The 23481-nt window shown below is 55.9% G+C and overlaps 7 protein-coding genes across 7 annotated transcripts; 3 read left to right on the top strand and 4 right to left on the bottom strand.

Annotated features, from left to right (window-relative positions):
• Positions 1 to 1203: 1203 nt before the first annotated feature.
• BDP81DRAFT_415162 (uncharacterized protein) lies at positions 1204 to 2908 on the top strand. The gene is made up of 2 exons (XM_060589429.1): positions 1204 to 1260; positions 1318 to 2908. Exon 2 carries the CDS (start codon positions 1479 to 1481, stop codon positions 2577 to 2579), a length of 1101 nt encoding a protein of 366 aa, XP_060450231.1. The 5' UTR covers positions 1204 to 1260; positions 1318 to 1478; the 3' UTR covers positions 2580 to 2908.
• Positions 2909 to 3479: 571 nt separating this feature from the next.
• BDP81DRAFT_79282 (uncharacterized protein) lies at positions 3480 to 10349 on the bottom strand. The gene is made up of 4 exons (XM_060596284.1): positions 9838 to 10349; positions 6094 to 9774; positions 3782 to 5997; positions 3480 to 3615 (listed from the first exon to the last, which is right to left on the bottom strand). Exons 1-4 carry the CDS (start codon positions 9959 to 9961, stop codon positions 3610 to 3612), a joined length of 6027 nt encoding a protein of 2008 aa, XP_060450230.1. The 5' UTR covers positions 9962 to 10349; the 3' UTR covers positions 3480 to 3609.
• A 3018-nt stretch (positions 10350 to 13367) lies between these two features.
• BDP81DRAFT_79255 (uncharacterized protein) lies at positions 13368 to 14417 on the bottom strand. The gene has a single exon (XM_060596283.1). The coding sequence runs from the start codon at positions 14237 to 14239 to the stop codon at positions 13550 to 13552; it is 690 nt and encodes a 229-aa protein (XP_060450229.1). The 5' UTR covers positions 14240 to 14417; the 3' UTR covers positions 13368 to 13549.
• Positions 14386 to 15567, bottom strand: BDP81DRAFT_415154 (Snf7 family). The gene is made up of 3 exons (XM_060589428.1): positions 14996 to 15567; positions 14731 to 14935; positions 14386 to 14674 (listed from the first exon to the last, which is right to left on the bottom strand). The coding sequence occupies exons 1-3, from the start codon at positions 15177 to 15179 to the stop codon at positions 14422 to 14424; spliced, it is 642 nt and encodes a 213-aa protein (XP_060450228.1). The 5' UTR covers positions 15180 to 15567; the 3' UTR covers positions 14386 to 14421.
• A 427-nt stretch (positions 15568 to 15994) lies between these two features.
• On the top strand, positions 15995 to 16465 carry BDP81DRAFT_309356 (CST complex subunit Ten1; the record flags this gene model as incomplete). Its single annotated transcript, XM_060583538.1, has 2 exons — positions 15995 to 16083; positions 16171 to 16465. 2 exons carry the CDS (start codon positions 15995 to 15997, stop codon positions 16463 to 16465), a joined length of 384 nt encoding a protein of 127 aa, XP_060450227.1.
• Positions 16466 to 17387: 922 nt separating this feature from the next.
• BDP81DRAFT_457163 (uncharacterized protein) lies at positions 17388 to 17903 on the bottom strand (the record flags this gene model as incomplete). The annotated part of the gene is made up of 3 exons (XM_060593254.1): positions 17388 to 17597; positions 17679 to 17726; positions 17778 to 17903. 3 exons carry the CDS (start codon positions 17901 to 17903, stop codon positions 17388 to 17390), a joined length of 384 nt encoding a protein of 127 aa, XP_060450226.1.
• A 4251-nt stretch (positions 17904 to 22154) lies between these two features.
• On the top strand, positions 22155 to 23348 carry BDP81DRAFT_415150 (haloacid dehalogenase). Its single transcript, XM_060589427.1, has one exon. The coding sequence runs from the start codon at positions 22387 to 22389 to the stop codon at positions 23107 to 23109; it is 723 nt and encodes a 240-aa protein (XP_060450225.1). The 5' UTR covers positions 22155 to 22386; the 3' UTR covers positions 23110 to 23348.
• The last annotated feature ends 133 nt before the right edge of the window (positions 23349 to 23481 follow it).

The following is a 23481-nucleotide window of genomic DNA, read 5'->3' as shown; positions in this document are numbered from 1 at the left end:
TGAAGAGACGCTTGAACACGCCCTTGATACCCTTTGACTTCTCCTTCTCCTTGTCCTTGTCTCTCTCCCTCTCCCTTTCTCTGTCTCTAACCTTCTCGCCATCTCGCTCCCTCCTCCTCTCTTGGCGCCGATGGTCATCCGAGTGCTTTGATCTCGGTTTGTCGGCCGCCTCAGCTCTCTCGGCTCTCTCAGTCCTCTCGGCTCTCTCAGTCCTCTCAGCTCTCTCGGCCCTCTCAGCCCTTGCGGCAGCCCGTTCGGCCTTCTCAGCAGCCCTGCGAGCTTCTTCGGCAACACCTTCGCGGGCCTTTTGCAACTTGGCAACGCCGCCGCCTTCAGATCTGTCTCTGTGTCTGGGCTTCTCCCGCGTTGTGCTCGAACGCTTGGGAGTATCGCGAGTGGGAGTAGACTCTTGTCGTCCTGCGTCGTTATCCATTGGAGTATCGTCCTTTGCTGCGGCTGGCGCCGGAGGGTCCTGGGGAGGGAATTTGGTTCCAGTCGAACGTTCACCTCTGACGCTGAAGAATCGCCGAGGCTTCTCTGGGGGAGGCTCGATGGATTCTCTCTTGCTGAGAGTGCGGTGAGGGCGCTGATGCTCTGACGTGCTGTGGCGACGCGAACGATGGCTGCGTTCGGGCGTGTCCTCGGGCTTGGCGATGGTCTCGGGCTCCTTGCCCTTGCGACGCGAACGCTCTCTCTCCTCGTTCTCGCGGTCGACTTCACGTTGGCGTTCGCGCTCGCGTTCCTTCTCGCGTTCCTTCTCGCGATGCCTGTCTTTCTGTCTGTCACGCTCGGCATCGCGCTCGCGCTCCTGCTCTCGAAGCAGTCGTCGTTCCTCCTTGCGTCGATCATGGGCGGCCTGTTCCTCGGGCGTACGTTCACTGCGGTGGTGGCTTCGCTCACTTTTTTCGCTTCTCTCGCTTCTCTCGGTCCTCTCGCTGCGTTCGCTTCTCCCACTCCGCTCGCTACGTTCGCTGCGATGGCGGTGCGAATGAGTCTGGGGGCTCTCGGAGAAACCGCTATCTTGTCTCTTGGGAGGACCTGGTGGAGTTCGGGGCACAGATTCGCCGGATCGAATAGATCGCTCGCTGTCGGTTCGGTGTCGTCGACTACTTGAGTGATGAGACGTGTGCGAGTGACGTCTGCTACTCTCGTGGTCTCTGCTCTCGTCTTCGCCTCGACTACGGCTGGAGAATGATGAAGGATGGTGGGTTGAGGAGTGGCGGCGCCGTCGGTGCCTCTCGCGCTCTGCTTCCTTCTTCTCTGTAAAGTAGTTAGTATCAAACCTGCTAGTTTTATCCGCTCCCGTAGTGGTAGTACTCCTGCGTCTGGAAAGAAGGCCTGGTAGAACCCTCGAGAAAAAGGCCTTTTTCGGTTTGATCTTCGTTTGCTGCTCCCAGCTGGGCATTGCCTTGAGGAGTTGCGAGCTGCTCTGCGATGACGGACTCATCGGGGGACGAAGGGTTTCGGCTGTGGCGTAGATGACCACAGCAGCCGCTATGAGTTCCTCTGCTTGCTTGATGGAGACCTTGCGCTGCCGTCTGAGAGCCCTCGCTCTGTCCTTGGCGGCCGGTGACATGGAAAGCTCAGGAAGAATCACGGCAGGAGTCGAGGGCCGGAGACCCCATACTGAGCTATCGGTTTGCGTTCCACAGTCCGAGAATCCGTCTCGCAGCACGGGGCTGAAGTTGGCGTCCACATCCGAATCCTTTTGGTCCGCCATGGTGATTGTGTCCGGTGCCGGAACGTGCTCCAAAGTCTGGGTCAATTTGTCTGATGAGCTGCGACGTGACATTGCCTCTGCTGTAGTAGAATCGGGAGCGTCCTTAGTTGTAGCATCGTCGTCCGAGGCTTTGACAGCATTGAAAGCAACCAAGCCGGCTGCAGCAGCAACACCGGTGGCGGCAGCTCCCGCGATGAGTGCGTCCTTGTCAATTGACTCATCGTTGTCGGCTGGCTCCGCGTTGTCGTCCGGTGATTGTATAGCTTCTTCGGGCCCATTGGCGTCTGCCTCAGGAGTTGATGCCTCCTCAACTGCGTCGGGCTCTGCAGGGGCGTCTTCAGGAGCGTCATCGGGGTTGACAGGAGCTTCTGAGGCGGGTTCTTCGGAGGCAGCTGGTATTTCTTCGGATGCGTCCTCAGCCTCTATCGTCGTGGCATCCGCGGCCTCAGGAGTAGGCTCTTCTGAAACAGGTTCTTCAGAGGCACCTTCTTCAAGAACGGCTACTTCAGGAGTAGGCTCTTCAGGGGATGGATCTTCGGGAGCTGGCTCTTCAGGAGCAGCTTCTTCGGGAACAGGCTGTTCAGGGACGGTTTCTTCAAGAGCAGGCTCTTCGGAGGCTGCTTCTTCGGGGACGGCTTCTTCGACTTCAGGAGCAGCTGCTTCAGGGGTGGGCTCTTCGGGGGCAACTTCTTCAGGAGCAGCTTCTTCGGGGGTAGGCTCCTCAGGAGAGGGCTCCTCAGAAACGGCATCCTCAGGAGTTACTTCGGCCGCTGCAGAGTCTTCTGGTGTGGCTTCAAGAGTAGCGTCATCCGGAGTCGACTCTTCAGGAGGGGCATCATCCACGACGGGCTCTTCGTAGACAACTTCTGGTACAGGCTCGTCGGCGGGCTCAGCAGGAGTTTCTTGCGTCTCATCTGGCTCCCCTGGTGTGGCTTCTGCTGCCGACTCTTCAGGCACTGGATCCGCTGGAACTTCTTCGGGAGCGGCATCGATCTCTCTTGATGCGTCTTCGACGTGCTCAGGCTCTGCGGGAGAGGTTTCCTCAGGTGCAGCAGCTTCTTCGGGGCTGGCTTCGACGGGTTCGGGCTCTTCAGTTGCTGCCTCGGGAATAGTATCGGTTGAAGGAACGTCCTCAGGAACTGGCTCCTCCACGGCTGACGCTTCTACTGCGGCTTCAGGTTCTTCGGGTGAAGCTTCTTGTGGGGTGAGTTCCTCGGCGATTGCCTCCTCTGGAGGAGGCTCAGCTGAGACGGTCTCGTCGGAGGCAGGTTCGGCTGGAGCTGCCTCTTCTGCGGGGGCTGGTTCATCCGATGCTGGTTCAGTGGGCTCAGCCTCGACTGTGGTGTCTTCGAGGACTGGCTCCTCTGAGGGCTGCTCAGTGGGCATTTCGTCTGCAGTGACTTCCATATTGTCTTGAGCTAGTGGTTCGGTCTCTTCGGTGGAAGGCTCATCGGTGGAATGCTCCTCGGCAGATGGTGGCTCGTCCGAAGGTGGTAAGGCAGCTTCCTCAACAGGCTCTTCCTCGACCGCATCTTGGCTCTCCTGAACCTCAGCGGCGGGCTCTCCCGGGGCATCTCCTTCGCTAGCTTCGGCAGGCGTCGCTGTCTCATTCTCCTCGACAGGTTCCATGGATTCCGGCTCCGGGGCGTCGTTCTCGGCAGGCTCCGTGACGGGTTCCGGTTTGGCATCCTCGGGGTCTTGGCCATCCTGTCCTTCCCGTGCCTCTCCATCGGTGGAATCGGGATTAGGGGAAGGAGGGGAGTTCTCACCTGATTTCTCTGCCTCTCTCGCATCAGAGGCAATTGGTCCCACCGTATCCTTGCTTTCCTCAGCATCCAAAGACCGCGTCTTCTCACCATCTGCTCCTGCCGCCACCGCTGCTCCCGTAGCTACTGCTGCCGCCGCTACCGCAGCCGCTGCGACTTCTGCTGTGTGGTCTTCAGTTTCAGCCGCAGCGGGTGCCTCAACATCTGCCTCAACCAGTGGCTCTGGCTCAGCAGGAGCAGGCTCTTCGACTGGTTCGGCTGTTGGTTCTGGTTCAGCGGCAGCGGCTCCTTCAACTGGCACAGGTTCGGCAGCTGCTTCAGTAGGCGCCTCTGGCTCAATTGGTACTTCAGGCTCAGCTGGTGCTTCCGGCTCAGCTGTTGCAGGCTCCTCGATGGGTGCAGATTCTTCAACAGCTGCTTCTGCAGCCGGTTCTGGCTCCGCGTGCGCCTCTGTCTCAGCAGGAGCAGGCTCTTCAGCAGGAGCAGGCTCTTCAGCAGGAGCAGGCTCTTCGGCCGCTGCAGGCTCCAGGCCCGCTGCGGGTTCCTCAGCCGCCGCGGACTCCTCAGCTGGTGTAGAGTCTTCGGCCGGGGCAGGATCTTCAACAGGTGCTTCGGTAGGCTCTTCAACGGCTGCTTCTGCGGGCGCGTCAGGCTCAGCAGACGCAGGCTCATCAGCAGGCGCAGGTGCAGGTTCCTCAGCAGGTGCAGTCTCCTCAACCGGTTCGGTGACAGCATCTGCTTCGACGGCGTCGGGGGCCTCGGTCTCTTGAGTAGGCTCAGGTTCCGGTGCCGGCGTTTCTTCAACTGCGGCAGCATGACTCGCCTCCGCAACGGCTTCGGCGAGTTCAGGCTCCCTGGTCTCTTCCGAAGTTGGCTCAGTCACCGGGTCCGCCTCCGCCTCTTTGACTTCGGGTGCAGGCTCCGCCTCAGCGGGTTCCTCCACCGCAGCGGGCGGATCGGGTTGGGCCTCCTCAGCCTCCGGAGTGGTCTCTTCGGCGGCAGCATCCTTCGCATCCTCGACAACTTCGGCCTGGGGCTCAGGATCGTTGACTTCTTCTGCTGCAGCAACTTCTTCAGCAGCCGCTTCGGGTTCTTTGGCCTCCTCGGCTGCTGCTGGCGCTTCCGGCTCTGGGGGCGTGTTTGTAACGTCGACAGCTTCTTCGGCCGGAGCAGCATCGGTCGGAGTGGATTCCGGTTCGGGCTCAGGCTCTTTCGAATCAGTCTCAGGAGCAGGATCAGCAACCTCTGCGACAGGTTCCGCATCAGCCGCAGGCTCTTCTTCTTTGACTTTCGCCACTTCGACATCAGCTTCGGGTGCTTCAGCTTCCTCAGCCGTGGGCGCAGGTGCAGGCTCTGGCTCCTCAACCGCTGCCACAGCAGGAGGTTCAGAAACGGGCTCCTGAGCTTCAACAACAGCTTCTGCTTCAGGAGCGGCATCAGGTTCAGCCGTAGCCTCAACCTCGGGTTCCTTGACGTCTGCTTCAGTAACAACATCGGTCTTGGGTTCCGCCTCCTTGAAATCAGGAGCTGGGTCAGCTTCCACAGCGGGCTCAGCAGCAGGGTCAGCAGCAGGGTCAGCAGCAGCAGGCTCAACATCAGCCTCCTTGACCTCTTCAGCCACAGTCTCCGGGATCGGCGCCGCTTCCTCTGAAACGGCCACGACGGGTGTGTCTGCCTCGGGCTCGGGATCTTTGGATTCGGCGGCAGGCTCTGCTTCAGAAACAGCCTCAGCTTCAGCAGCGGGCTCAGCTTCAGCAGCGGGCTCAGCTTCAGCAGCAGGCTCAGCTTTAGCAACAGGCTTGGGCTCCTTTGCCGCTTCGGCAGCAGGGTCGACCTCCTGCGTCTCAGGGGAAGCCTCGGGGATAGCCTCAGCCTCTGGCTCCTTGGTGTCCTCGGCTGCGGGAGCTGCCTCAGCTGACGCCGTCTCGACTTCGGGCTCTGCTACTGGTGCTTCAGATTCAGGATCCTTGGCTTCAGCATCGTCCTCAACCTTGGCCTCCGGTTCGTTTTCATCTGCGGAGACCTCTGTTTCGGGCGCAGGCTCTTCAACAGCAGCCGCTGCGGACTCCTCAGGCTGAACCTCGGGTTCGGGAGCGGCAGCATCAGTCTCAGGTTGCGCCTCGCCAGCATCTGCGGCCGTCTCTGCAGCCTTCTCCGGAACAGCTTCCTCAGTTGACGGCTCAGGCTCTTTGGCGTCTGGGACCGGGTCCGCAGCGGAGACTTCTTCTGTGGTCTCGGGAGTTGACTCAGCTTCTGCCTCAGCCGCGGGTTCAAGCTGAGGATCCTCAGTTGCGGCAGGTGCCTCTGGTTCCGCGGCTGTGGTTTCCGTGGCCGCCTCGGGCTCAGTTGCAGCTTCGTTCTCGTTGACTTCGGTCTTGGGTTCCTCAGGAGCTTCTGGTTCGGTCTCCACTTCGGCGGCGGCGGCGGCAATCGGCTCCTCCGGGGCGGGATCGGGAACTGTCTCGTCGGTCTTGGCATCCTCGGGTGCGGCTTCAGCTTCAGTCGCAGGTTCTATCTCTTCTTTAGTATCCTTGGTCCCTGGGGAGAGAATGGCCACGGTGAAAGTGAATTCTTTGCCGTCACTGATGATTTCGTATCCGTCCATACCTTCAGTTGAGACAACTGCGTCTTCCGTGGCGGCGTCTGTTGTTTCGTCTACGGCTTCCTTGGAGACATCTGGGGTGTCCTCTGGGGTGTCTTCTGGTGTTGCGGCAGCTTCGTCCTCTTTCGGTGCCTCGGGCTCGGCTGCAGTAGGCTCGGCTTCGGCTGTTGCAACCTCAGGAGCAGTGTCGGGCTCAACAGCAGCCTCGGCTTCAGCCTCCTTAGTGACATCTGTTTCAACTGTAGCAGCTGCAGCCTCGGGTTCGGTCTCAGGAGCTGCCTCAGGGACAGCCTCCGTAGCAATCGCAGGAGTGACTTCGAGGGCATCCTCGGAAGAAGTCTCAGGAGCGACTTCGGGAGTATCGTCAGAAGCACCCTCAGGAGCAGCGTCAGCGGGAGCCTCAACCTCTGCCGCAACCACCGGAGCAGGTTCTTCCATGTTATCAACCTCGGGAGCCGCGGAAGGCTCATCTACGGCAGCATTCTCCACCGCAGCTTCCACCGCAGCCTCCTTGGGGACTTCAGCTTCAGCTTCGACTGGCTCAGAAGCATCTGGCTCGACGTTTGTAACTTCAACTTCTTCCGCCTTGGGAGCCTCCGGCTCAGTTTCCGCAGAAGGACTATCCTCTTCCTCAGGAGCGGGGATTTCATCCTGGGCAGGTTCAGATTCAGGATTCTTTGTCTCGTCGGCAGTTGCCTCGACCGTCTCAGGGGTATCGGATGTGGCATCAACAGCAGCCTCGGGCTCTGAGTCTTTGGGAGGTTCAGCGCTTTCAGCAACCTCTGTTGAGGGCTCAATTTCAGTCTCCTTGGAGGCTTCAGCGTCAACCTCGGGCTCAGTCTCCTTGGAAGGCTCGGCATCGTCAGCATTTGCGGTCTCAGCGGCAGGCTCAGGAGCATCCGCAGGACGGGCGTCTACTTCGACGGATGCCTCGGCCGCCTCAGCGACCGCGGGTTCGTTTTCGGTCTCTGCCGGTTGAGTCGCTGAGTCGACTTCCTTGTCTGCAGTGGTAGGCTGCTCCTCTGCTGGTTCGGTACTGGTGACAGGCTCAACTGACTTGTCATCCGCCTCGACGGGAGCGGGCGCATCTTCAACAGCCGGAGGAGCTTCTTCTTGTGGCGCAGCTGACTCTGCCTCAGCGGCGGCGTCGTCAGGCTTGGACTCTTCAGCAGCTGCATCGGCGGTTGTTGCATCCTCTGGGATAACCGGAGGTTCGGCCTCAGGAGGTGCTGCCTCTTCTTTAACCTCGGTCGGCTCAGCAGGAGTAGGTTCCTCGCTTTCAGCCGCTTCGGCCGGAGCATCAGGTGCTGGCGCTTCCTCGGAGGCGGCGGGGGCTGGTTCAGCCTCTTCGGACTTTGCAGCATCATCCGCGGGGGCATCTGTCTCGACGACTGCGGCCTCGGTTGCATACTCCACAGCTGGTGTATCAACTGCAGGTTCAGTGGGTGCATATTCCGATGGCGCTACTTCTTCAGCTGCCGGGGTCTCGGCAGCCACCTCAGCCGGAGCATCGGCGGCATCAGTCTCCGCCGGTGCAGCGTCGGCCGTCTCAGCCTCCTTGGTGACCTCAGGTGTGACCTCGGAAGGAACTGAAGATGCCTCTGTCGAAGCCGGTTCAACCGTGGATGCCTCTTCCGACGTTGGCTCCTCTGGAGTCGCCTCTTCCGTAACCTCAATCGGTGGCTCGGCTGAGGGCTCGGCTGGAGCTGGTTCACCAGATGCCTCGTCAGCCGTGGCTTCGGCAGCCGGTGCTTCTGCAGGAGAACCACCCTCAGTCTTGGCCTCAGGAGTTTCTTCGGCTGCAGGAGCAGCAGGAGTAGCAGGAGCGGAGGATTCTTCAGGCGAAACCTCTGCGGGTGCCTCTTCTGGGGCGGGATCCTCAGACTTGACTTCGGCAGCAGCAGGTTCTTCTGCGGGCGCTGATTCTTCGGCTGTGACGTCAGACGGGGCATCAACCGGAGCATCAACTGGAGCATTGGCAGGAGCATCGGTAGTAGAATCCTCTGTAGCGGCAGCGCCATCCGGCTTAGCCTCCTCTACGGCTTCGGCAACAGGCTCAACGGGAGCTGCATCCGCAGGCTCGGCGTCAACTGACGCTTCAGACGCAGGTTCCACAGGTGTGGCGTCTTCTTGCTTTGGCTCCTCGGGAGTCTCAGCGACTGGTTCATCTACAGGAGCAGAATCCTCTGGCTTATCATCTGCAGGAGCTGTTGCTGGCTCTTCCAAGGCTACAAGCTCTTCCGGAGCTGGCGTGGGATCTTCAGGCTTTGACTCAGCAGGAGCGTCTTCAGTTGCCTCTTCCTCCACAGGAGCAGCATCTCCAGACTCGGTTTCGACTGAGGCATCAACCGCCGCCTCTGTGGCAGGCGCGATATCTTCCGAAGCAGGCTCAGCTGCAGGTTCGCTAGCGGGCTCCTCTGTCGGTGTAGGATCCTCGGGCTTTGCGTCAAGAGGAGCTTCGGGAGCCGGATCTGAGGCGGTGGACTCCGCGGGCTTGTCTTCGTCGGTTGCCGGGGCCGCATCGTCTGTCGTGGGTGCAGACTCGTCAGATTTGTCCTCTGCTGGAGTCTCTGCAGCTGACTCGGGGACTACATCAGCAGGTGTGTCGGCAGAAGCTGCGTCTTGAGTATTGTCGTCCGCCTCCTTGTCAGCTTCGGCTTCAGCCTGGGCCTCAGGAGCCTCGGGAACAGCTTCGGTAGGTGGTGTGTCGTCAGTCTGAGGTTCGGCTCCCGGTGCTGAAGGCTCATCGGCTGTAACCTCCTCCGTGGGAGCTTCAGGTGCAGTCTCTGCTGACTCAGTTGTCGCTTCTGCCGGCGTGGTAGCTGAGGTGTCATCGACGGCTGGGGTATCGGCCGCGTGATCTTGGCTGTCTTCTGTCGGCGCTTCAACAGGAGCTTCGGCGGCGGCGGGATCTACAGCTGCAGACTCCGTTACCTCTGCAATGTCGGCTGCGGCTTCTGGCGATATCTCCGTCGCTGCCTTCTCGTCGTCTTTGGCGTCATCGAGACTCCGGTCAGCAGCGGGCTCAATATCCGCTTCGACGGCCGGGGGTTCCTCCTTGGCCTCAATGACGGTCTCCGGAGGCGGAGCTGGGACATCCTCCATCTTTGGTGGCCTTACGTCCTCAACCGGGGGTGGCGGTGGGGGAGGAGGGATCGATCTTGAGCTCTCAACCGGCTCCGGTTCGGCGTCTTTTCCGCCCTTGCCCTTCTTCTTCTTCTTCTTGTCTTTCTTCTTTTCCTTGTCCTTGTCCTTTTTGGAGGATTCCTTCGTCTTCGTCGGAGACACTGGTGCCTCCTCTACAACGACCTCTTCCTCTTTTATTGGTTCAGGCGTAGGCTCGGGCTCGGGCTCAGGTTCAAGCTCAGGTTCCGGTTCGGACTCGAGTTCTACGGGTGGCGGAGGCGGAGGCGGCGGAGGCGCAGCAGCTTCCTCCTTCTTGCCCTTCTTCTTTTTCTTCTTGTCCTTTTTTGAAGGTGCAGTCGTTGGCCACTCGTCTTCGGCTATACCGGTATCTTGAGGCGGTTCAGGCGTGGGAAGTTCAGGAGCGGCAGCTGGTGGCTCTTCATAAGTGTATTGTGCTGCCTTCTTCTCCTTCTTGGCCTTCTTCTTGCTCTTTTTGCTGCTGCTGCTGGCCTGTGCAGGTTGTGAGGGATACGTCACGCCATTGGCATATACGTCGCCGTCTGTAAGATGAGGGGGTTAGGCGTGCTAATGCAATACTCAAAGCGCAATCTAAAGTGACATACCATTTTCCAGCTCTGAATCTGATGGTTGGAAATACTGGACGTTGGAGAAGTCTTGGGTTTGGACTTGGCTCCAATCAAGGTTCTGCCGGTAGGGGCAGAAATCGACTGGTTCTTCCGAATTCATGCTTCCGGGACTCGTGGATTATGGGGGTCCTTGTTTCGCAAAAGTTGATCAATGCTGATCCGGGGAGATGGTCTGATGTTGTCTGTGGCGCACGTGGACGGCTGTCTTTGGCGAGAGATGAGATTGGGATTTCTTTTCTTGACAAGTTCTCAATGTTCTTGTGGTAGTGCGGTGCCCAAGCCGGAGTGAGAAGTTCGAGTCTCTTGGGCCGGTATCGCGAGACTCGAATGGATGTATTGAGAGGTATCTTGTCGCCTGTGAGACCGTGTTGTGGCGTAAACAACAGACAAAAGTGCAATGGGCAGTTATGACAAGGAAGCAACAGGTTTCTTGTCTCGGCTTGACACTGGATAGAGTTGGGAAATAAGGGACCAAGAGTGACGAGATGCGTCCTGACTAGGACAATACCGGGAGGGCACAATTGGGCTAAGCTGTGGGAGAAAAGTAGATTCTCGAGAAGCAGGGGGAAGCTTTCCCAGCAGTGCCAAACATCACAAGCATCACTCGTCGGTGGCAGGGTTCAAGGTGCGGGAGTAAGGGGTCCCTGACGCAGGCCTACCCCACGCTGTCCCCACGAAAGGAGACAAATTCTGGCAGTCTCAGAGTCCAAGTGATCACTGTCGTGCGTGCTTTAGAGCCATTGGCTCAAGTGAGGCGGAACAAGCACTGGCGCCACGTCGCAATTGGGTTGGACTGGGGAGTGCGGTTTCTGGAACTCGGGAGCTTGAGTGATGTGACGAGAGGCGAGACAGAGGAACGGAACTGGACTTGGGACATCAGACGGACAAGGAGACAAGGAGGAGGGTTGATGGCTGCCCAACGACGATGCGATTGGAAGCGAGCGGCCATCCCGCATAATGAGACGGGCTCAACGAGGCCGGGCATGAGCGTCGGTGATTTTTTCCCGGGATATGTGGTTTACTTTTTGTGGTCTTATCCCTTTTCGTAGTCTCATAGGGCCGTACCTGGGCCTCAAGATGACATACCGCTACCGCCATGCCGTTCAAGTCCATTCTGTCGGATGAGTGCGTCGCTTGACTTTTACCCACAGAAGCCAACATCATTGCGGAGGCCACAGGCAAGAAAAGCATACGGGTCAGTCTTTGCGGTGAGGCAATGGCAAAGACTGAGAGACCACAAAAGAACAAGGCGCAATGACCATCCACCAATAGTCTTCGCCAGGCGATGAGAGATGAGTGATACTGAGGAGGTTGAATGTACTTGTACGCAGGATACTTGGCCTGAAAAGGCCTCGAAAGGGCTTAGACTCTCCAAGATTCTTCTGAGAAAGAGGGAATTTTTTTGGGATCGATGAAGTGTCAAGCATCCCTCCACTCAGCGGCTATGAGCTAATAATTGCTGTGCTGCGCTGGTCGTTGATTTTCCGGCCCAGTGCACTCGCACGCATCGGGCAGCCGGAGCAGGGAAGGTCGATGGGCCGGTCCACTAGGGCCAGGCATATCCTTGTAAGCACAGGTCCTCATCGCGCCTGTGAAGGCACAAGGTAACGATTGCCGACGGAAGAGTGGTTCCTGGACTGTAGTGGAGGGTAAACCCAACCTTCTTCCCGTCATTCGTGTTGTTCGAAGAGATGGAGGGTGGGCAAGGGAGAAGCCGCGGTTTGGCTAGGAGCAGTTAGACGACGTCGAGAGACGTTATGCTTGTGCACTTGGCCACTTGTTGACTGGAACTATGCTTCGATAGACGCCCACCGGCGGCTGACATGTCAACGGTGGGGGTTGGAGGCGAGCGCGGTTTGTTTCTCATCGGCCATTAAACCCCCGGTCAGCGAGGTGCAACGTGGCTCGCCTGGCTGAGGCTCGTCTCTGAAGATCCATGCAGCAAAGGTCCGGACCACGGCTGGCGGGAGGGGCGGATGTGACTGCAGTGACAGTGATAGTGGCACCAGCAGAGGAGTGGTGGGGTTGGGTTGGGCGACGGCTTGTAGCGGGCTGTGTTCTTCGGCTGTCTGCAAGGGAATGAGGAGAAACGTGGGTGTGAGACTTCGAGGAATACAAGAATACAGTGCCATGATGACCATGTCAGCAAGGAGTTTCCCGTGGAACGACTTGCTGTGCCATCTAATGTAAGCGCCAAATGGAGTGTTCGGGCGAAAATTTTGGTGAGTAAGTTGGTGAGGTTAGCGGAGGTTGGGCCGACGTCGATATGAGATGGGACGGGATGGCATGGCTCCTCCCGAGGTCAGTGTCTGAGAGGTGCAGTAGCCCAGTCTGGCCCGAGCAGATGCGTACGGATACACATGTTGTGTGCCGCAGTGATGCCGCCGGGTGCGGATTGGTGCTCTGCGGGTTCCCGACTTGGTCTGACGACATGCCACTGGACATGACAGAAAGAATCAATGGAGCCGTACACGAGTCGGCGGTTGGGCGCTGAGAGGACGGCCGACAGTATGGCTGGTGGTATTGGGCGGGCCTGAAGACCGATGATCGAAGACTGATGACCGATGGGGAGAATGAGTCGGTACCTATCTGAGCTGGCAAGGCATCGAAGTTGCGAGGGAAGCCATCGCGATTCCGAGGCTGATACGTATACTGATATTACCAGGAAAGTCAGGTAATCGTCGGGTACATGATCATGAGAAAAGCCAGCGGTTGATTGATGTCGTGGACTGCAACAACGGGCGCACAATTGAGGTGGATAAGGCTCATCGTCGATTGTTTTGTTGTTTATGCGGAAGGACACCCATCCATGACAAACTGCAGGGAGGCGGAAGCAGAAAGTGAAGGGGAAGAAATTGAGTTGGCAGTCCTGACCCGAGCTTTTGCCAGGAAGATGGTTTCACTTTCTTCGGGAAGGAAGCATTGGTCGCTGTCACGTCATGGCCAGCGTGTTGGGAAAGACGTTGCTACCTTAAGGTACCTACGTAGTACGGATACACTAACGTTCCTGCCTCACCGCTGAGAATTTCGGTGTGGCATGTGGCAGGTGCAAGTTTCGGCAGGCGCCAACACCTGCGACTCTGCCGTACCTGCCCTGGCCGTTGGTACCCTACGAGGCCACTTAGGTAAGCCCCGGTACCCTTGTAGAATAATCAACGACCGACCTTGAGGTTTGACTCTTGAGTTGGCGTATTCCAAGGATTTGCTCTTAAGAAAGTTGAGAAGCCTGTTCTTAGGTGCTCGAATAAGCAGTCCATGTGGAACTCGATAGCATGCATGTATCGGTGTCCCCGTCACAGCCCAATATCGTGGCTGATTAGCCATGACGGTGACAGAAAATACTTCCAAAGCATCTCGGAAAAAATCCACTCTTCCAGCCCTCTATGTTCCCAGCGTGCTGAGCCTTCGAAGGTTCTCCTGGCAGCCCAACCGCCCTAATTTTTGGCGCCTCCGTTCGCAAGACACCGCAGAGGACTCCGGTGCCCGCTGGTCTAACTTGCATTGATCGTATATGAAAGCCTCATTTGACCTCTTACGATGATCGAGCCCACATCGTGATTGCAATGATAAGGATCCGGATCACATCAAGGATCCTGTTTGTACGCTATACTCCGTAGACTACGCGAGTCGGAAGAGGCAGCCGAGTCCTCCGCAATACTGACACCCGCCACCTCAGCACCGCAGTCTGTCACTGTGCTACGGGGGTGGGAATGATCGTGGGGTTCCAACACTCCGGCTCGCGATCGGTCACTCCTGACGACTGGCGGTGTGCCGAGACACGTGAGAGATGGCTCCTGTCCCGGTACCGGTCTGGTGGGGATCCCTTTGAGACAGCGAACTTGGCATTGCCGGTGGGCCGGCGAGAGAATGTCTCGCCCGCTTGCTCACCGGACTTGACACCGCTGCGATGCCGCAGCGCTTCCGACGAATTAGCCCGCAAGTAGTGCTTCACCGAGAGGAATGGCGCCAATGCGCAGTCTGCATGGTCCCCGCGTGACGACAACGGTTTTGCAAATAGCTTCTCAACAACAATCAATATGTCTTCTATGAAAAAAGTAAGGTGTACGTAGTACTCAGAGACTGTAAAAAGTGCCACTCCAGCAAACCAGAAAAGCTCGTCAAACTCCCTCCCATCAGCCTCCACAACCGCGAGATTCCTATCGAATGACACCCACGTAACCCAAAACGCCAACGCCAGTAGACAGGTCTGAGAAAGAGGGGCAGGTAGCTGAGAAACATGTGAACGAGGGCCGCTTCGAAGTCGTAGTCGTCGTTGGTGGTGAGCATGTTCGTGTATATCGAGTGTGTCGTGCAGTATCCACTCCTCTGGGCAGCTGTGATATTCGACCTGCTTATCCCATCGCGCCGCAATTCTCATGTAAAGCCTCTAGAAGCTCCATCCCGAACCAGGAATGCTATGCCATCGTTCTCGGCCATCCCCGCAGGATCGCCTCACACCCGACATCCTTACATAGCCATCTCCGCCTGCAGCTTGCGAAGCTCGGCCTCTTCGTCGTCCTCTTCGACAGCTTGCGCCTTGCCTTTGACTAGTTTATCTCGTCAGTACATCACAGTTATCATGACCTCGAAGGGCGGAATTTCCTTACTCGGGCCGTTCGCGGCGGCAGGCATCTGGTGGACGCGGTCTGACACAGGTACCGTGCCAGTGCCCACCATTTGCTCGTCCAGAGCCTCCTGCTGCATTTGATCCAGCTCATCCTCAAGGTCCTCGTCGATGATATTGTCGGTCTGGCCCGTTGTGATAGCGTTGACGATTTCCTCGCTAAGCGCATTCTGTTCGCGGAGATCCTCCCTGTTCTTGTAGTCAGTATCTTTCCTTCATACTGGCTTGCAAATTTCGAAACGTACATTGTCTGGTCCACCTTGTCAACCGTGAGCTTGCCGTGGATACCCTTCATGGCCTGGCCAGCCTTCTCCATTGCCAAGAGCGTCTCGCGGTTGATATTCGCCGACTCGATAGCGTTGATTTGGGACTCGAGTGTCGTGATTTGCGAAATGGTCTGTTCGAGGCTGTGTTCATGGCCCTTCTTGCGACGTAAGGCAGCCTTTGCGGCTATCGCGATGTCTCGTCAGTATCCAACCGCCAACTATCTCATTTGCTCCGATAACTTACCGTTCTTGTTTGTGTTGACATTCTTCCTTGCAATAGTATCTTGTTCATCCATCAGCGTCTGGAGATGCTTCTCTCTCTTTTGCAGCATATCAAGCTGGACCCTAAGGCCGAGGATTGCATCTTTGGCATCGTTCTTCTTCTTGGCGCCGCCGCCACCGCCAAACCAGCCCCAGACGCCAGACATGGTGAGATTTGCTAAGGTTTTGGGGTTGATGGTACGAGTCGATTAGATCGAAAGGGTTCCGGTCGTTTAAGAGGTTGTGCGCAGGCAGCGATCGTTCGAAGGCAGCCGTATTCCGGGGTTGCGTGGCACTCGACCGAAGTTTGATGGCGGGGTACCGAAACGGGAAACAAGCGGGCACTCGTGGTCGTCAACGAGCCGCGAATTTAGCGAAGGCGTACTGATAGGCGAAGTTGCCGGTTATTTCTATATCATGCGACGAACACCCGCGGCTCGCTCAAGTCAAGTTGTCGGCAAGTTGATAGTTGGAAGGCTGATAGATAGAGTCAGGCAGGTAGTCGGTAGGTAGGTATGATGCAAGCTCCCGACTGGCTCAGCGATGCCGTTTAGTGGGCAAGCGATGACGGTGGTTGTGCCCAGCAACAGTGCCGCCGCCTGATTTAGCCGCGGTTCAGCCGATCATGTGAGACGCCCGCGTGACGGGCAGCGACCTTGGTGACCACGGTTCCAGATAAGCTATCTCTTATCGCCGACAGAGCACATGCACCCCTGTGACCAGACTCACAGACGTCAACAGCTGCCAGCAGCTAGGTGCGGTACGTCCATTCCCACCTCAGTGAGAATGTCACGGCTGGGGGAAACTACGATGGCTACAAAATATTCCATGCTTAACGTCCCTCAGACACACGACGCCTGTCAACCTCAGATGACTGTTGTCCAAATCTTTTGACCCGCCGCCTGACTGAACTTCGCCATCAATGTCGCCAAGTGATGATGCACATTGCACGAGTCCTGAGTAACGAACAACTGCCTTAGCCATGTCCAGAGGCCCGCTGCCTTCTCAGCTTTGTCTTCTGTCCGACTTGCCGTCTCGGCCACAGGGCGACAAGGTCAGATTTCTCGGCTGGTAAGTTTTGATACTTCTTGCACGCGGCTACCCTTCCTCGTCGTATAATAAGAATCAACTATTGGTAATTATACTGATTGGTACCAGTGTCACGGCGTACTCGACGCACTCAGCTGTGCTCACGCTAGAGCACAGCTTCCCCAAAGGATCAGATATTAGTGTATTAGTCAACGTTCAACTCTTACTCAGTACCATGACTTCAAATCAGACACGCATCGGCGAGTGGGTGAACGTGGTTGGCTATCTCACGCCTTCTCCCGCGGGAACGCGGGCCAAAGGGACGAGCCGGGAGCCACGTAGAGCGGCCGTTCAGGCACTGATGCTCTGGTCCGCTGGCCCTCTCAATCTTCAGCGATACGAAGCTTCCTTCACAACGGATTGACCTGGAGTCTGGATCAATCCATGCCGCCTATTGGGAAAGGCGAAGCACACCATATACTACCATAAGCTGCCGCATGACCTGAGAAGACGCGGACATTGGCCTCGGTAACAATGTAGGCAGACGTGTCATGCTCACCACCGCAACCAGGCTGCCATGTCTCGTCTAATTCGTCGCGCATGCCACGAACCAACAGACATGGATAAGAGATCTTACCTTGAGACTGAAGATGGACTTTTCTTTGAGCATTTGCAACGGAGCACGGTCCGAGCATCAGTCAGCCACGCCATCGCCTAGAAGGTTTCATTGAACAGACATTCTCGGCCCGCATGAATGTGCTACTAGCCTACAACGACGATTTGGTCCGGTATAAATGCAACTTGTCTATTCTGGAAATGGCAAACACGCACCAATTAGGTATTTAGTCGAGGAACCGCCAGCTGATGGCATTCGCTGGTGCTGCACTCTGATGCGCGCCTCTTGCAACGATTCCGCATACACATACCAAAAGGGAGCAGCGTGCAAAAGAACTCGGAGATTTTGACGTTACCATTGGACCCCCAAAAATGCCAGATGGCAGACTACTGCTGGATGGTTTCGGGACACATACTCTTCTCATCCCAATCAAACAAATCTGGTTATAATACTGCTTCGTTTCGCCAGACGCCCAACCAGTCAAGAGAACGAGTGTTCGGTCGGGTCCACCGTCTGCTGCGACCACCAGGCCACACAACTCGATCCCCCTCACCAGAGACACGACCTTTTGCGCATGCGTCGAATCATCGAATCCCACAAATTCCTCCCGAATGCATGAAAGGACTAACCCGGCCGCCTGCAACGCCTGAATATTCAATGCCTAGATCCAAAGACCTGGCCCAATGCGAGATCTCATTCACAGTAGTCGACTCCACCGATCCACCCGACTTCACTCACGCCGCCTGTCGTCGTAACGTCGATGTCGCTCATAGCTTCGGTGTGCATCATGTCTCCTTCTTGATGAGTCGTTTGACCCTCGGGATATCACCACCGGCTGATGCAACGGTCTTTTGAGGGGCTTGTCCGCTTCTTGTGCTCGAATGGCTGCCTGACGCTCCCATATCTCCTTGGATTTCCTACAGATATCGTCGATTTGCTCCTGCACGCAGAAACGATGATTAACAAATTCTACGTAGTCAAAGAATAATAAATGGGTAGAGGGACCATTCGGCAAGCTTACATCTGTCAGACAAGGGCCTGGAGTGGTGATGAGAAATCCATCTTCTCCCTGTAGATGCTGTGAGAGGCGTCTCAGTCATCGTGAATGAGATGTTCACACCTCATTTGTGTACGGTCTGACCGTTGCATCCGGCCCAAGATAATAGGGAAGCTCTTGGGTGATGATCTTCTTGTGGATATCCAACCGGGGAATCCAGTATCTGTTCATCTCTGTTGACGAAGGCATGGCAGATGCTTGGACATGGGTAACATGAGATGTCTGCCCGAGCACACTGGATGAACAAGATGGCGCAAGTCATCCTGAGATACTGGCGATCAGGAGGACGAAGAAGGTATTTATCTTCGCCCACAATGCGATGATCCGGGCGCGCCAATCCTCGTACGCTGCGACAGAGTCGATATTACGAGTTCCCAAGGCATATTATTGCACCAAGCAAGACAAAAGGAGCACTTTGTCTTGCCTTTTCGGCACAGCTATTGTCGGTATCCTCACCGCTTCGGCTTCTCAGTCGTCAGAACCTGCCTCTGCAATGCCTGCATGCAAGGACAGACGCCACATACGGCCTTTGCAATGTCGGTTCTCACAATGGTGGGAACCCATCCATCTGGGTGTGTTCCACCTTACAGGTTGGGGGTGGTGAGCCTGCAGGAGATAGGCAAAGTGAGGCGGACGGCGGCAACCCCATGACGGTCCGCCTCACACGCCCGCAACGATCCCGCCACCTGCGACCACGAATCACCGTCAGAAGTCGCCATATGCGTCGGGGCGGCCTTCATTGAGTCTTTCGATTCTCTATTTACTGCTCGCCCTTTTTCGAATGAGGTTTCTGTCGGCTATCATTCGCCAGTCACTTCTCGACTATGGATCAATCCGCTGCGAGATCCAGTGACGGGACTAGGCTGCAGTTTCTGCAGGTCCATCTCATCGCCATCTTCGTTCCCGGACATGCTGAAATGGGACCTACCCTCGTGGCTTCCTGGCATATTCAGCTTCCTCCATGGATGAACCCTGGTGGGTAAGGTAAGGCGTCGCCGCGTCGGTGATTTCTGGCAGCCAAGCGGCGCAGATCATGTCGATCGCCGCTCGCGACTTCGAGGCGGGCATGCGGGGATGGCGAGCGTCTGCCAGTCATTGCTGACCAGGGTTTCTTATATATCTAGGATCTCGAGTTCTTCAACGATCCAGATGAACCCTGGACCCTTCCCTTTTCTGTTGGTCCCGGATTTTTGGAACACAAGGCTGCTGCGATCGTCGCCGTCAACACCGGATTCGTCGGTGCTGGAACTGCCGATGAACAGTAATCACAAACAAGTCATCATTTCGACAATACAGCCCTCCGTTTATTCTCAAGTGGTGTGCACGATGATTTTCTACCCGAATCACACAGGATCCGACCATACCGACCGCAACACTATACAGTATTCTCGGCATCAAGACGGGGTCAACGAGGAACTAGACTGTCTTTCAAGCACTTGACGGCCGAATATGAGGCTTTCCGGCCGGGCGTAGCACAAACCCGAAGATCGTTATAAATGCGTTCCTTGCGCAGGATGGTCGATCTTCGAATCCTACGAAGAGGGGTTGGCTGTCAGCCGTAGTGCCAGACGCCTCTTTCATTCCACCACATGCGAATCTGGCGACAAGGCGAGGCTTTGGTGTCGGGTCTTCTCGAGCATACGTTTTCTCGATCATACGATAATGCGGGCAGCATGGTATTGCACACCGAACAATGCAACTCCGTGCCAAGGGCATGCCGTGAGATCCACTCTGCAATACCCAAATAGGTCGATGCGACCCTTTTCGACACTTCCCCGCGGCGCTTTTTTGAAATCAAGGCTCGTCGCGCAGACTGAACAATTGGATGTGCGTGCCGAACAGGCACCAGGGTCTGGAGGTATTGAGGCTACAAATGATTGTCAGCTCAGGTCGAGCAGTGCTCAGAAGCACTTCTGACTGCTCATCGTATCTTCTCCGCTGAGGTTCGGCAGTCTAATCCGTGATCTAAGAGCTGGGACTCAACAAGCCATGCTTTCGCTCGCGCGACGTCAAGATTAACCCAAAGTCCGTGGGTTGGTTGAGCCGCAGGGTCCAACTTACAGGGGCTCGTCAGTCTTCGGTTGTTGTGGTCTGTGTGATCTTTGAGTGCAAGAAGAGCGGTGCACCTTATTGAAACAACAAGTTTGCGGGATGCAATGGCCTCAATCCTCGTTGTTCCCTCGATCTTTTCATTACGTCCATATATTTCCAAATGCACGCACAAACACATCAGGTTCCCGGGCCCAAGGAGTCTCTGAACATGAAGGAAACACGTCTTGGCGCAACCTTCGAAGTCATCTTCAACACCAATGCCAAGGTGATGATCCTGGTTATGCGTCGGTGTCAGACACCCAAACACAAGGCTCCTCTTTCTGGCAATGTCGACGAGCGAGCAGGAGCATCTAGTGCGTATTCTAATTCAGCAATTGATCCAAATTGCACAACGGATAGCCTGCAGATACTCCACGAGATCGTTCAGGCTAAAAGGCGCCGTTAATGGTTACACGCCAATGCTGCTTTCCCCCCTCGTGATCTCATGACAAGTCGAACAGGTTCGTAGACATGGGCTGGCTATTCTGTGCTTGAAAGATGGAGTCGGCTATCCTCACAGGGGACTATGCAACTCCGCGTCTCAAAAGGGAAAATGGACTTTGAGAGAGATGCGCCACGGTAGCATACCACGAGACTCCACTCCCAAACACAATCGATTCGAGACTGGATTTGGATAAAGTCTCTGTGCCAAGCCCATTTATGAATCTGCCGGGGGGTCTAACTTCACCAGCTTCCTGCACCCTCTTCGTCCTTCTTCCATAGTATGCTGTCGGCACGACCAAAAACGATGCACTCTCTCCCTGGAACCTCGCCATGAAGCCACATTGGAAGTCTCGCGCTTGCCTTATATATTCCCAACCCCGACCTACGTAAACTTCGTGACATAGGAGGGCGGTCTCCCGAGGTTCGGCCAAAGCTTGAACAATAGCCTCGCAGAAGTCGAGGAGACAAGATCCCCCCTCCCCCGCACGATGCATTTAGTCAATCTTCTCACAGCGACGCTGTTGTCGAGCAGCTCGGTTCTTGCACAGCTGACAACTAACACCATCACACGTATGTCCGTTTCTTTAAGATACTCGCAAGACCAACCTTGTAGGTCCAAAACATGCTAAGATACCCGAAGCGACTTCACGCCAACCTTTGGCAGCCATCACAACCGCACCAACCTCCTCCGCAATCCTCCCAAGACGCGCTGTCGTAACAGTGACCATCTCTAGCTGGACGACCCAAATCATCACTGTGACGCAAGTCGATACTGTAATCGAGACAATCACCGTCTGGATCCCGCCGTCGACGACCATACCGACGATCCGATCGACTTCGAGCTCATCTGTAGCATCCTCTTCGCGAAGCGCTTCTGTTACGACGCCTCCTGTCCCCGAGCCGACGCAGAGCAAATATGGACAGTGCGGGGGGTCGAGTTATGTCGGTGCTACGAGGTGTGCTGCTGGGAGTAGCTGTAGTGTTTTGAATCCGTGGTATTATCAGTGCTTGTAGGGGATGCTGTCTGTTGGTATTTGCGGTCGCGAGGGGTGAGGGTTGACTGGTGGTATGTTGGAAAGGCGCGATGATGGTCAAGGAGGATATACGAAGTAGATTCTGAGGTGATGTGACTATAAAAATATCACGGATTCCACCTCTTGAACGCAAGAAGCATAATGGCTTGTGGTCCGTGTATCTGACCCGATATCATGGTATCATCATGGTATCATCATGTCGTGGGAGTAATGTCTGCATACCTTAATTTCACGATGGCTAGATAATTTCGTTGGGAGTGTCGGAGTATAGCTTGACCGTTGCAAGGACTACCCGCCATCTGCTCATATCATTCTCAACGTATTTAGCAGCGTATAGGCTGTGGGTAATGACACTGGCCTAGCAATTTTAACGAAATTGTAAAAGGCTTTCGGATGCATTCCAATGTTCACCCTTCATCATGCATCACCATTTCCAGCCGCCATCCGCAATCACCAGCAACAAGATAGACTATACCACAAGATTAGTAGTTCCCGGAGCTTCCTCTATCGCAATTTGTCTAGCTTTTACATGAGCTTTCAGACATGTTATGTCCCCTTTGACAGTATTGCCAGAAAGTCTCCTTGACCAGTAATGTCTGCCTCTTATCAAAAAGCATTTTGGGAGGCATGTGCAGTGCAATTGAGAAACTCCTATCTCTGGTTTAACGTCCAGGCGTCTTACACGGCGGTGGACTGGAGCGGTGCCGGTCGCATCCGGTCACCGGGCCGGTGCCGCAACCCCACTAAACTCGATGGTCCAATCGGGCCGGACTGCGATCCGGACGGAGCGGGGGACCGTGTCTATGCCTTCTAGGTTCCGATTGACATGATGACATCGCGCGCCCTTGGGAGGTGGAGGCTATTTGCGTATCACAAGCTTCGCTATCATTGAGGAAGACGAATGGGTAAAAGTTCCTGTATCACATTGAAAACATAGACGATCTACAATATTCATTAAATAGAGGACAAAAAGACCTATATTTCAGGTCCAACAGTTTATCGATTAAAGACCGCCGATCGGATCTGACCCCGCACAATTACACCAAAAAAAGATTAGATTCCTCGAGGAACTCCCATCATCTGCAATATCAAATTCAAACAAGATGGCCAGCCTCAAAGACTTCCGCGTCCTAACCTTCGACGTCTACGGCACCCTAATCGACTGGGAAACAGGCGCCCTAACAGCCCTCCAACCCCTCCTAGACGCAAACAACCGCAACGACTTCACCCGCAAGCACCTCCTAGACATCTTCCACGAGTGCGAAGCCGCGCAACAGGCCCAGACCCCAGACCTCCCCTACGCCCAGCTCCTCACCACAATCCACCCCCAAATCGCCGCCAAGCTCGGCCTGTCATCCCTGCCGTCCGCCGAAGCCTCAAAGGCCTTTGGCGACTCCGTCGGCTCTTGGCCCGCCTTCCCGGACACGGTCGACGCCCTCCGCCGGTTGGGCAAGTACTACAAGCTCGTCGTGCTCTCCAACGTCGACCGCGGCTCGTTTGCGCTGAGTAACGCGGGACCAATGGCGGGCGTGCCGTTTGATCTTATTGTCACGGCGCAGGATGTAGGGTCGTATAAGCCTGACCAGCGCAACTTTACGTACATGCTCCGCGAGGTGAAGGAGAAGTTTGGGGTTGAGAAGGAGCAGATGCTGCAGACGGCGCAGAGTCAGTTCCATGACCACCATCCGGCCAAGGAGGCTGGTATCAAGTCGTCTTGGATTGTGAGGCCTGGTGCGGTGATGGGAAATAGGGATCGTGAGGTGTTTGATTGGAAGTTTGATACGTTGGGGGAGATGGCTGATGCGCTTGAGAAGGAGCTGGCTTGAGGCGGGGTCATTTATATTTAGTAGGTGCATAGAAAGATGTTCTGTTTAGATGCTCTGTTGGAGGACCACCATACATGAAGTGAAGCTATTTTGGTTTCAACATCTTGGAGTTTTTGTGCCGCTGTGAAGCTGTAACAACGTACTCATGAGAGTGATTTTGTCTCTCAACCACTGCAAGCAACATCTCCACTCTTCTCGGCCTAGTCACTTAGAAACAAGACGAGAAACTTGCACGCAAAGCGACAGCTTGAAGATAAATCCAGAAACAGACCAGTAACACAACTACTAGCACACGATTGACTCAGAAATTAGGCTAATGCTAGCACTCATGTCTACTTAGGAGTTTCAAACCGTTCCAGTTTTCAAAGCCGG

The sequence above is a fragment of the Colletotrichum phormii genome (genome assembly GCF_030913505.1).
Source record: "Colletotrichum phormii strain CBS 102054 chromosome Unknown BDP81scaffold_2, whole genome shotgun sequence".
NCBI lineage: Eukaryota > Fungi > Ascomycota > Sordariomycetes > Glomerellales > Glomerellaceae > Colletotrichum > Colletotrichum phormii.
This window is presented reverse-complemented; position numbering and strand designations above follow the sequence as displayed.